Below are 14,061 nucleotides of genomic sequence, written 5' to 3'. Positions count from 1 at the left end.
AGATGATGTAATTCTGTTTAATGAAAACTTGGAAGACCACTTGGTCGGACTTAGAAAAATACTGGAAAAGTTTGAAAAAGCAGGCTTAAAATTAAAACCAGAAAAGTTAAAAATAGTAGTAACAAAATTATTTCTTCTTAGACACCTGATAAACCAAGGTACTATTTCACCAAATCCAGAAAAATTTACAGTCATAGAAAATTTAAAGCCTCCTAAAGATAAAAAAAGCTGCAGATCAGTTTGCGGTTTGTTAAGCTATTTCAGACGATATATTAAAAATTATGCCACAATAGCACAACCTTTGACAAAGATTTCGAAGAAATCAGGTGAATTTGAATGTCCAACGGAAGCAAAACAAGCCTTAAATGAAATAAAAAGGCAATTATTACTGGCACCAATACTAAAACTACCAGATTTGTCACAAGACTTCTGTTTGCAAACAGATGCTTCGGGGTACGGTATCGGGGCCATATTATTAAACATAAATTCTGAAGGAGTAGAATCGATAGTCCAATACGCGAGCAGGTCTCTGTCGGAAGCAGAAAAAAAATACTCGACAGTTGAAAGGGAGTAGTAGTAGCATTTACAGCATTTTCTTTTTAGCAGTAGTAGTATTTACAGAATATTTTCGACAATTTTTACTTGGAAAAAAATCTATTTTACGCGTAGACCAAAAATCATTAGTTTGGCTACATACGATGCAAAATACTTCAGCCCAGCTGAAACGGTGGATACTACGTCTGCAAGCATATTCATATACCCCAATATATATAAAGGGCCGTACAAACACATTACCAGACTATTTGTCACGAAATCCAGATACGGAAAAAAATGTGATAGCAACCATCCAGAACGAACTGGAAGGGGTAGAAATACTGTCTAATGAAAATATTTCGAAGCATCAAGATAAAGATGACTTTTGTTTAGCAATGATATCCTTTCTATCAAAAGGAACGGATCGGCCAGAGCATTTTAAACATTGTTTAAAGGACTTAGATAATTTCTATCTGGACGAAAGTAAAAATCTTCTAGTAAGATATTATAGACCATCGCAAGAATATAGAAAAAATGACTTATTGACTAATGAATTATTCCAGTAATTCCAAAATCTCTGGAAGGAGAAGTTTTACAGATGGCACATGCAACGATTGGCTGTCACATGGGAGAAGCAAAAACTATAGGGATATTAAAAGGAAATTTTATTTTCCAAAAATGTACTCAAAAGTAAAAGCTTTTATATAAAGCTTCCAAGAGATTGCCAACCGAAAGTTGCCACCAAAGACCCCTAGGGCTGAATTAGGTCAATACCCCACCCCTTCAGGGGTAGGAGAAATAATGTCAATAGACACTTGGGGATCCGGGGAAAGTTTACCAGTTTCCAGGAGAGGAAACAGGTGCGTACTAACCATAGTCGACCATTTTAATTCATATTTATACGCTTTTCCAATTAAAGACGAAAAGCCAAAAAACTATTCTTAAGATTTTAACTAACCTTCTAGCGCTAGAAAACGGGACTTTCCAAACAAATTCCCTTAGCAAAACCGGGTCATGTCATCGAAAAAAATTATTACACAGAACTACAGACGGGCTTGGGGTTAGACAAAGGCTTAGCTTGTTTTATTTAGTAGCAGCTAATGGGAAGGTTGAACGTAAGCATAGGGAATTAGCCTATATGCTGGGAATACATGCAAGAGAGGAAAATGAAAATTGGGATGAACATTTACCATTTGTAGTCTTTGCAATAAATACGGCTTTTTCACGTACCTTAAAAGAAACGTCATTTTTTTGCAACATATGAGATCCCAGAATTTGTTTAGATGAAATACAAAATGACAGAATATATTACAACCTAGACCAATATAAGCAAGAGATGGTGATGCGAATGAAAAAAGCTATGGAACAAGTTAAAGAAAATCTGGAAGATGCAAAAACAGAACAAAAAGAAAAATATGACAGAACAACCAAAAATAAAACGAGTTACTGTTTAGGTGATTTGGTTTATGTATACAAAACTAATCTGGAAGGAACAAAAAAGTTAAAACCAAAATGGGAGGGACCCTATAGGATTACAAAAATGATGTTCTGATGTTCTAAAACATCAGCATAAGGAAAAGGAAGAAGTAATACACCATAATAGAATGAAAAAGGGATATTTTTCAAAACCATGGAAAACAGAGCCTATACTTTCTGAAGAAGAAATAGAGGACACAATCTCACCAGTATATATCAGAAAACCATGTTAATCCTATGACCTTTAACAACCACATCAGGTGGGAAAAGTGAAAGGAATATTCAGCCCAGTCTTGGCTACATTATTCCCAAAATAAGCAAGAAAAAAAGGAAAAGCTCAATGTTCATCAGGTACTAGCTATGGAAGCGACAGAGAAGAGCTTCAAACACAACCTACTGGCTGAAAACATAATAAACCAGAGGTTAAATCCAAAGATGAAGAAAAATTGAAAGAAACCAAAGAAATATCTGATTTTCATACATTAGACTCACCTACAGTCTTAATGCAAAAATGGCTTTTGAAACAAACGCCATCTACCAGACGCGAGCTAACAGAAAGTGACAAAGAAAATTCTTCTATAGTAAACGATGTAGCTAAACCAGGGCCATCGTCGAGGAAACATTCCTTGAGAGAAAAATTATGGAGAACAGTAAAGAAACCAAAGGGGCAGCAAGAAGTTCCTTTGTCAGCAGCACAAGTCGCTAAAACACTTATGAAAAAGGCAAAACAACAAGAGAAACAAAGATTAAAGATATTTGACGAGGCAACAAAACAGCACTAGGACTCAGAGCCTTGTAAACCACACTATAGAGACCACGGAAAAACTTGCCAATATTATAAAGAAAAAAAGCAAAAATTTGGGGTTCAAAACTCGGACCAGGAAACGGAGAAAGGCAGAACAAGCGCAGCCCCCAGCAGATTAATATTTGAATAAAACAATTATAACAAAAAAAGACTATTAAATAAAAATAAAACGAATAAAAAGCCTCTAAAGAAATATCTAAATTTTCTTTTTTAATCGGTATATAAATAACATCAAGTTTTCCTTCAAATATATATCGCCAGTAAAAAATTATGACCGTCACATTCTAACGCTAAATTATTAGCTCCGATCTGAAGTGACATCATAGATTTCCTGCAAAATTTTGTTTCCGATACGAGATAAGACTTCGCGAGCGGTATAATGTCAAGACTTGTCAAAACAAATTAGGCTTCGCTTCAAAAAAAAGGAAATAAGTAAGGCCACGTAACTTTTAAATGGGTGTAGTGAACCTAATTAAATTATAAATATTTAGAATCAGCATTAAAAGGCAATTATTTTGATATTTATATTGGAATAATATATTTTGGGGGGATAATTAATTAATTAAAAAAAAAAACAAAAAAAAACGAAGGAGGTTAGTCTACTGAAATAGGGTCATTGGAACCTAGCAAATTTGGAGTGAGCTCAGTCACTGCTGGTCTCTCGTTGTTAATTAAATGCGAAGCATCTACTGACCTTTGACTCTCTCGGTAACACCTCCAGTCGAATTAGAAAAAAAAAAATTTTTGTTTTGAAGAAATTTTAAAATAATTATAATGAGGAAAAACAGCAAGAGTTTACATTAAGTGCGCGCTACATGTACAAACTAGCTGTAGTCTTATTATAATTAGTTATAGTCTAATATAATTTTTTTTTATTAGTTACAAATGGTAAAAAGAAAAAAAAATAAATTTTAAAGAAGCGCTATAAAGGGTTAAGCAGCACTTAGAGTAAGCTTAGAAAGCAAAACGATTGAAAAGCGATATAAAAATAAATTATAACCTAAAAACTTACCAGGAGGTAAAAGCCAAGGACAAAATCCATCAAAAATAAGCCAAAAATATAACCTCAGCGTCACAAGCAAACCACAGTAGTTCAAGATAATAATTTTAACTCTAGCGATGTATTGGATCTGAGAAAACGAACTGGCACAGGAGAATCCTAGTTTAAACAATTGGTTTTCACCTGTTCCAACCCAAACACCCAAATCCCAATCCGTTGAACCCTAACACAAACTAAACGTATCCACTTTTTATTTGAAAATAAAATATAACATTTCACAACAACAAATAAACTCGCAGTAATGAACATAAATTCATTCTTGTAATTCTCCCAGATTCAAGCTTATCAATAAACCGCAGACAATGAGCACCCAATTCAAAGTTATTTAGCATTGCAAGGGAATTATTGCCTCTCTTTCTTTGGCAAATAAAATAGTAATTAAAGCTATGATAAAATTAGCAACCAGTATATCGTAAAAATTGCATTTTAAGGAAGAAATGAGAAATAGCAAATGCAAGGAAAAACTTAATTAAGTGTTCTATAAAAAAAAAAAAAAAAATTAGCTTAAAAACTACAGTACTTTTCTAACACAAAAACTTTCGAAGAAAAAATTTGAATAATTTCAAGAAAATACAGGTTGAAAAAATTAGACAAACCCTAACCCCCCACCTCTTAGAAATATTGAGATAATGAATTTGATCATAAAGGGCAATCAGCATAAAAACTTGTTAAGGTTATTGAAAAAGAACATGGAATATATAAATATAGGCTTTAAAAAAAAGACATATTTTACTGAAAACGCAGGAAAAGACTTGAAAAAACCCTTAGGCTCCATTGAAATATCTAATCAAAAAAAAAGAGAAGGGTTCAAGTTAAAAATATAGCCAGACGAAACTAAAAGGAAAAATAAACTGAATGAAGTCAGTTAAACTCTGTTAGACGCACTTATTGAACTTGCCGAACGAACTAGTATGAAAATTGTGCTAAATAGGTACAAATTGGTAGTATTAACACTTCGGAGTCACCGTTACAGTGGTTAATATAGGCCAAGATTAATAGAAATATTGGAGAAATGCTCAAAGTAGTCAAGAAAAGAAATTTGGCTCCCTTATGTGGAAGTCGTTTTCAGAAAAATGACTAGCATGACATAGAAAATTGAAAGTAAGGCACGTAATAGCCTTAAGAACTTGAAGTTGAAACCGAAGATAAAACCAATAAAAGTTGGAAAGTTAAAGTGAAAATAGTCATTGTCACTTGTATGTGAAAAACTGAATTACTGTGTGCCATGAAGGCCAGATATTTTCTGCGGAAGGGCTACTTTTTCTGAAAAAAAGAATAGCCCAAGAAAAAATTGTAGCCACAAATTATTAAATAATTAATTATTTTGTGTGCAGGTTCATAAGTCTTTTTAGCTGTAGCCATGACAAGAGGACCTGGAAACGTTATAAGGAGCTACCAGAAGGCAGTCCTGGTAAGCGAGCCTTCAGATTACAGGCAAAGTCATTTGATAATGGCATTACAGGTATAAGGTGAACAGCAAATATTTTTTAGCTTATCAGATATAAGCTGTAAATAAAAGCCTTAAACCAAAGAGACATTAAAGCTGAAAAAAAGAGAGATTACAGACAAAAACGTTATAAAACTGTCTAAAGTACCTAGAAATTCGAAAAGAATTGAAATGCTTAAAAGTCTGAATCGACAAACAGGCTTATAAGGTAATGACAATTAATCACACAAGTGGGTTCGAAATAGAACCAAAGTTTTAAAACAAAATACATATAGTCGTATATGAAAAAATTTATATAGTTGTAACAAATGTAATTGAGAAAATATCTACTGTTATAAATACTAGTCTACACCGTGTTTTGTTTTAAAAAAATGCTTTAAGTTTTAACCAATAGTATAATAACATATCTAGTTTTGCGACTTAAATACTTGTGTAAGTTATTACACAATGCTTATATATATCTACGTTGTTTTAAATTACTTCAAATTTTAACTAGTGATGTAGTGTTATATGTAAATATTTGACCTTGAGTCAAAGCATTAATATTTTTTTTATTGTAAAATAATCCATTTAGTATTAAGTTTGAAAGAATAATCAAACAAGGAACATAATGTTTCGATTTCAGCGGGATATTATTTTTCGAGTGATTAGAAAGGTGGAGAAAGTAATTAAAAGTAATTAACTTTCGAATACATTGATATATACGAAAATTAAGTGTTTCATTCTACTATATATGTAAAAATATATGCTTTATATGTATACTAATGTGGATATTTATTTTAGATACAGCATTAGCTATTTTTTTTGGAAATCAAATTTTTCGTAGCATCTTTTCAGATCCATTTTTCCTTCAATTATATTTTGACACATTTTTGCGAAGTAACAAATGTTGAAGACACTTCAAATATATCCTGATACCATCATCTCATACTCGATCAACTGATATTTTGGAAACTATAGCAGTAATACAGACTTTACTACAAGTTCGTCAGAAAGTGAGATAAAATCAGAGCTTAATTTAGGCCTAGAAAATGTGCTACACAGCCCAATGGCTTATGTTATTGAAATATGTGAAAATGCTTTGTGCTGAAAAAATATGTGAAAATTTAAAAATCAATAATGTTATATGTAATTTATCCAAGGTAATTCTAAAAGGAAAAATAACCAAAAACAGAAACCTCCGGAAATCTAGTGCGGGTATACACACATAGGGACCGGCAGCTAACGTAGAAATAGGGTAAAAAAATATTAGAACTGTTTGAAAGCATAATATTGAGACTTGTAAAAAATATTATTTGTAGGGAGTGTTATGCGGCCTATCTTTATGACTTATTTAATTACTAATTGAATAGACATATATTAAGACACAAAAATGACGATTCAAAACACACCTTTCTAAGATAAAGACACAACTTGTGGAATGTTTTGGCTAAGTAGGAAGTTACTCAATCACCACCTTCTTGGCTTTATGCGCCAATGTCTCGGATGGAGGTGGTTAGTTTTTCATATATATACGCCGAAATTTGAAACTGAAGGAAGACTTTTTGACTTGCCGTGTGAACCTTTGCCCGTTTATTTTCTCATTAGAAATACCTTGGATTTTGTCGGATCATTGTAAGTGTCTGTATCTTATTATATATTATTGTAGTTTTTGAGACTTGTGATCTACTTGGGGCAGCCAGTCCCAGTAGCATATCTATATCTGTAATTACTATGCGTGAAATGAATAAAAGTATTGTGTTTTAGACAATCTCTCTACGATCTACCTTTAGCCCTCGAACATACCCAGTCGGTACGCCTCATTAGTTCGGTCATAGCCTAAGGCACGCTACCAAAGTTAAATTACCTTAGGGCCAGAGTTTATCTCCCCTATAAAGGCATCTAGGACTACAACCCCCAAATACCACAAATAACACTTAACGACAACTCACAACACTTTACTATTTTTCCATTCATGTTGTGAGTAGCCTCAAGGGTCTTTAAATTGTGGGTAGCCCATTCTTTTATTACAGAAATGTATTCTATAACCAATTGCATTTCTATTTTCTTCCAGTCTACAAGTAGATACACTATAAAATCTAGGTGATTTTGGGCTAAAAGCACTAAGTCTTCAAAATATTCCAGTTTTTTTTATTACCCAATATCTAATTCAATGCTATCTAGAATTGCTCCATCTATCAACTCCATCTATATATATATATATATATATATATATATATATATATATATATATATATATATATATATATATATATATATATATATATATATATATATATATATATATATATATATATATATATATATATATATATATATATATATATATATATATATATATATATATATATACATATATACATATATATATATATATATATATATATATATATATATATATATTATATATTTATATATATTTATATATATACATATATATATACATATATATAACATATTATGATTTATTAAAAAAAAATTATTTAAAGTCCTAAGAGCGGAATTCACAGGAGGTTGAACACGAGTAGAAGAGAAAATAAATAAACAGAGAAACAAAATGGGTAAGGAAATGACATGTAGAAATAGAAGAGGTTTCATTGCAACGAAAAAGGGAGGTGGATATACAGGGGCAGGATGTACAAGGAGAAACAATAAGATAAAGAAATATAAACTTACCAATTTCATGTAAGTACATACAATCGGCCTTTGGACAAGATTGGTTCTTCATAAAATGGGAACAATATTTTGTAGTGCCTAGGGATGCCTTCAACGTCCGCCCATCAACGCAAAAATTATTCACTGCCTGTATAGCCCTTAAAGCGTCGTCCGATCTAATATATGTTACGTAGGCACTGCAACTGGGACTCTAAAATATGCAACATCAATTAATAAAAAAGCCGGAAAGTAATCAGCCAGGGAGAAGTTTACGAGATTTTGTGAACAGCAGAAAATTAGCTTTTATGTTTATCATTGACCACTGAACTCAGCTTGATAAGGATCAATGTCAGCTCATTGTCACAGATTTGTCGTTTCTCTCTCTCTATTTTGCTCTGCTGACTGAAAATTTACTTAACTAGTTTATGTAATTCAAGGTTTTCATTCTACATTTATTAAGACCAGAGATACTCTCCCCTCTTTCCTTCAGGAAAGAGGAACCCTGACTGAAAATTAAAGTGCTAAAATATTGTCCGGGTGGACAACCTATATATATTCTAGTCATTGTGAAAGATACAACCATGCAACCTATAGATTCGGCCATTTTACTGCCGGGGACTAGGAGAGTTCTCTCCAAATTTTACGAGGTGATTATCTGCAACCCGATAGATACACTTAGGAAAAAGGCATATGCCATGGGTAGCAATAAGATACAGAATATGATACATAATGTGGCTCTATCAGATCTAGCCAGTGTGGTGGTCTTAGAGGTTAAAAAGAATTTTAAGGGCACTTGGGGTTACCAAAAATTAAAAGGGTATCATTCCATGATATTATATATTTGTGAAGTATGTAAATATCATTGCCATTGTCTCTCCCTTTATGATAGGTAAATAATATAAGAAATCATTTTTGCCCGATACTAAATTTCTTAAATATGTGTTAGAAAGATCCCAGAGACTTTTATTAGAAAAATTATCAGGGACGAAACAAGGAAAAACCAAATGAGGGAAAATTTTACATGCCGTCAAAGGTGGCCTATTAGACAACAAAAGTTTAAATAAATCACCCCTTGAACAAATACCAACTCCGTAGAGAGAAAAAGAAAATTTAATAACAGAAACTTCAAATCTTTAAAGAAGGCTTTAATTTTCCCACTGAATAAGCTTAATAAAATAAATAATAAAAAGATAGTGCTAAGGAAGAAAAAAAGAAATTCTTTAAGACAAAATAAATATAGCAGAAGACATACAAATATGTTTCATCCTTAACAAAGAACTCAGACGCGTCCCGTGCATAATTTCAGGGTAAATTTTTCGGGGCAATACCTTAAATTAGGTTTTTTTAAGACCACACTGCTTTTCTATGACGAACAAACAAACGTTCAAGTGGGGATAAGTCCATTTATCAGACAGTGAAAAAAAAATTATGTATGATTTGTCTGAGAAAGTTCAATAACTGAGCTCATCCAAGTCTTGAGTTGTAAATTTTCTTCTTTAATATTGCCTAAATGTAACTTGAACTCCTAATGAAGGTGGCAAAATCTTCATCGTGTTCTAATTGCAAAAGGAATGTCGAAACCTAATTTAAGGTATTACGTCGTACATATCGTACATGGAGAAATGTGACCAATTAAGTATATAACTATAAATTCGACATTCCTTTTACAATTAGAAGACAAAGAAGATTTCTCCACCTTCGTTAGAAATTCAACTTACATTTAGGCAATATTAAAGAAGAAAATTTACAACTCAAGACTTGGATGAACCCAGTTATTGGACTCTCTCAGACAAATCTAGTGAATGAACCTGAAATTATTTTTTTTCTGTATAAACATGTTAGTTAATACTTTAGTATTTCTGCTGATGACGATCGCTGTATATGAGCTCGAAATATCCAGACTTTTGTATCTGTTTTCACTGTCTAACAAATGCTTTGCCCACAAACACATCCAGCCATAAAGATGGTATACAAGATATAACTAAACATTTGAGTACAATCTACACAGTTATGCAAATATTGAAGCATTGTTAATGGACAGCCAGACTTTCTAATAATGGTTAGTATAGGACAACACACTTACTTTTGATCCACTAACCTGTTGTCCTGCATAATGATTTGAATGGTTTAATACAACTTTATGGATTCTTCCAAACCTTCCAAAGTATTCAGCTCTTTTCAAAATCTGGAATGAAATACATCGAAATGAAATTCATGTAATCAAATTTCAAATTCACTACAGATAGCATGTTATGAATTGTTATACAGAATTGTTATGTTGCTTTCAGGAAATACAAGATTATGACAAAACAAATTATGAAAATAGTAGGCAGTAGTACTATTTTTACCATTTACTGTCACTGATTAATTTTTGTATGATCCAATAGGCAAATGTTTATGGGACAATCAGGATTTTGGCAGCAGTAACTAGTTGGCCAACTGACAAAAATCCTTTTGAGCCAATAAACAAAAAGTCCACCCCAAAAGTCCGTTAATGAATAGAATCGAGTGCTGGCTATATCTCTATCCTTACAAGTAAAAACTTTGTAATTCCTCTTGTTGGGATTTAGTTGTTTATAACTTATACATTCACAGTATGTATATTTATAGCCTGCAATATTATAAAAACAAATGCGGAGTAAAGAACAAATAAAAAGAAAAAAATATAAAATATAAAAATATACTTTTTCAAATATATAATATGTATATATTATAATATAGTATTATATTATTTATATTATATTACAATATAGTATATATCAAGAGAATATAATCCAAGGTTGCTCCATCCTTTTATACTATGTCATTTAATTTCCAATTACTCAAGTTATAAAGTAATTGTCCAACATTAGGTTGAAGCACTTGGTAGAAGCAACACTGTACTATTTCTCTGCCAGTTTCAGAATATAAATATTTGAGACCTGAATGGGCAGAAAGACACTCTCCAGCTGAAATCTAGGGTCTCCAGCTACTTTTAAGACTATATTTTTTTTAATTGACAAAGGAAGTCCCACAGCAAGCAAAATAAAAAGTAGCCAGAATACAACTTAGTCTTTGAATATCTGTATATTTGTTTTCATGAACGTTTATCCTTATATTTAGCGACAATTTAATATCAATTATCATGAAGACACTTAATATGTTGTGAAACAAAAAAGAACAGAGCAAGATACTAGAAATAACACCATTGTGTGAAATACAGTAAAGTTCTGCCTCCAAACTACAAATCATGCCTGTACACTACTGAAAAAAGTATAGTGTGGAAATGGCAAGAAAACTAACTTGAAAATTGATAACCATCAATGTTCTTTATTCCTAGCTCTTTCATTGGCTTGTTCATAGGGGGTGAGGTGTCAAATTACAATCAAAGTGTCAAGCTATTTTTCAATCTTTCCAGTGGGCCTTTTCCACCAAACTTGGGAAGAAAGGCCTGGAATGCCCTCCTTTTGCTTATATATCTATCTAAGAATTTATAAAAGTAGAAAGTGAAAACGTTCAAATACCCATTTTACAATTAGGGTTACAATTTTAAACCTTAATTTTAAGCATGATGAATAAGATTGGTGAGATAATATATATTTAAAAAAAAAATATATATATATATATATATATATATATATTAATACTGATCCCCACAAAGGTTCCATGGCCTGTAAAGGAGGGGATACACATACCATTATTATAATACAATAAATACCATTCTCGTAATCTTGCATTTTGACCTGGCCCCCCCCCCCCCCACTTTAGGGAGAGGAATTGGAAATAGTATAGATCTGCCTGCACATTACCCAAAACCAATATAGCATGGAAGGGGAAAAAAACTGCCTTAAAACATGATAAACATTCAAAATCGTTTAATTCTTATGTCTAATTAAAGAGCATCCTTCCTTTCAGGAATTTTAGAATCTTCTGCTTGTGCTTTCTATTCTTTTAACTTAAAATTCCTTTCTCGAATCTGATGCCCTTTAAGAATTTTTCTTTTTTTGAAAAGCATTTCAGGTCTTTTCCTGTTTAAACATCCATTATCAATGAAATAATACAGTTTTCCATCAGGCATGGGTTCGTAATTACTATTTGTGGGGACTTTCTTTCGCACCCGAGACATACTATTTAGTTTCTTTTATTTTAAAGTAAAAAAGGAAACATGTACTTATAGCTTACATCTGGGTCTGCCATCTTTGGTGGTAATCCAACAACAAAGACAAGGTTATTCTGTACTACTCTGACATTCTGTAGATGTTTACGATTTTCATATGCTTTCTGCTTCTTTGCTTGATCCTTTTGCTTCTTTTCTGCTTTAATTTTAGCAAGCTCCTGAGATGTCAAGGGTTTAAAATCTGCTGGATTTTCAGCATAAGGCTTCCGACAAGCTGGACACAATCCATTTTCATCAGTTCTTATCCTATGCCAGCAAAATCTGCAGATCTGGAAAACAAAAGCCCTATATTGATGGATTGTATCCACATTCAAGTACTGCATCAAAGAACTGGTTAGTTAATAGATTTTTCGCCATAGTGGTATACAAGAAGGCATACAAAAAGAATACTCCCTGCCCCTGAGAAAGTTTACAATAACCTATTAGCTACTTCAAACCAAGGCCATTTCTGTAAAAAAAAAAAAAAAAAAAAAAAAAAAAAAAAAAAAAAAAAAAAAAAAGCTTCTGGATCCACAAAAATTCTAAACTTTCGTAAAAACAGCCATCCCTACTGGACGGGGGGGATAAGATCCCTGAAAGGGGATTTAAAATGTGTTTCGTGTTTTGACCCCCTCTAAGACTTGGACTCCTTTGTATCCATAATTGTTGAATAAAAGTAAATCCCAAAGATTTAATAAATTATTTCTGAAGAGTATTTCATTAATAAGGATTTTATATAAGGTTAATTAACTTTGTGAGCATACAATGCCTTAGCTATTTTATCACATAGCCTCTCCCTATTCAAGAAGCTGCTGTACCCTAGGAACAGAAGAAACATGCAGCTAAATAGCAAAGTGCTGCATGCACAAGCACACTCTATCCAATATACTGGTGCCCCCCCCCCCCCAGTCTACTGGCATGCTCTCCATTCATCTTGTCAAATACCACCTTGACAAGGATTGCTAGAAGAGGCAGTTGATGTTTAGATGCAATTTATAAATAAGAGTAATACTGTTTCAAAAGACCTTAAAGCTCCCAAGCAGATTAAGCTCAGAAGGGGATGCAAAAACACCAAATATATCATAATGAATTGCTTATAAGAGTTTTGTGCATCAACTTTTTTTTTGCCCAATTGTGAAATTAATGTGCAATAAATCAGAGGAATCACCCAACTTCTTAATACAAAATTTCCGTTTTGACTCAAAATTATTTGCTACCCCTTACACATTTGAGAAAGTCTTTTCAAACTACCACTTTTTGTTGGTCCATTTTCTCCTCTTGAAGCAGACAATTCAGTCTTTTGCCAAAAATATAAGTATCATTACAGGGAATCTCATTTATAATTGTACCAAAACCACCAGGTATATTATCACACTTTTAGTGATTTTATTTCCTTTCTTGCAAGAGCCCTGTTAACTAATTACGCACCAAAGAAAATATATATTAAATCGCAGCTTTAACCTCTCTTAAAATTTCTATACATAAAAACCATAGATGAAGAGTAGGGAAAATAACAAGATTGCAATAACAAAACCTTTAATTATAGGTTCATGCTGTTCCAAGGGAAGAAAGAGCAGTAATTGACTTACCTTTTGGAAGATTTCAAATTTTATTTTTGACAATGCCAGTGTGAAAATTATCACACTAAAATTGCCAAGTGCCAAAATAAGTTGTAAAACATGGCCCAAAAGATGGTTTGTGATTACAGAGAAGCTATTGCTGCTGATTCCAAAGTAAACCCTAAAAGGTTTTGGCAGAATGTGTCTAAGACCAACACATCCCATTAAGCTACACCTTAGATGAGAAAACACTACAGCAGCACCATCTCCAATACAAAGAGAAATGCAATTTGTCTGAATGAATATTTTTGTATAAACTTTACTACATTACCAGCAGATACTCCTCCTCCCAACACTCCCTTTATTAAAGTGACCTCACAGAAGCTAACT

At 32.4% G+C, this 14,061-nt stretch overlaps 1 protein-coding gene across 5 annotated transcripts in view; it reads right to left on the bottom strand.

Moving 5' to 3' along the window:
- Positions 1-14,061, bottom strand: part of LOC148944816 (uncharacterized) — a 73,201-nt gene that overhangs the window by 34,724 nt on the left and 24,416 nt on the right. For 4 of the 5 annotated variants that reach the window (XM_089099815.1, XM_089099814.1, XM_089099816.1 and 1 more), the window contains exons 3-5: positions 12,139-12,402; positions 10,061-10,162; positions 7,999-8,188 (exon numbers count right to left, since the gene is read on the bottom strand). In XM_089099815.1, the coding sequence (XP_088955941.1) occupies positions 7,999-8,188; positions 10,061-10,162; positions 12,139-12,402 (556 nt within the window). The remainder of the gene's footprint in view (positions 1-7,998; positions 8,189-10,060; positions 10,163-12,138; positions 12,403-14,061) is intronic. The other variant, XM_089099817.1, reaches the window with a different exon arrangement.

This window comes from Artemia sp. Qi Xiang Cuo, chromosome 14, assembly GCF_049724085.1.
Source record: "Artemia sp. Qi Xiang Cuo chromosome 14, ASM4972408v1, whole genome shotgun sequence".
In the NCBI taxonomy this organism is placed as follows: domain Eukaryota; kingdom Metazoa; phylum Arthropoda; class Branchiopoda; order Anostraca; family Artemiidae; genus Artemia; species Artemia sp. Qi Xiang Cuo.
This window is presented reverse-complemented; position numbering and strand designations above follow the sequence as displayed.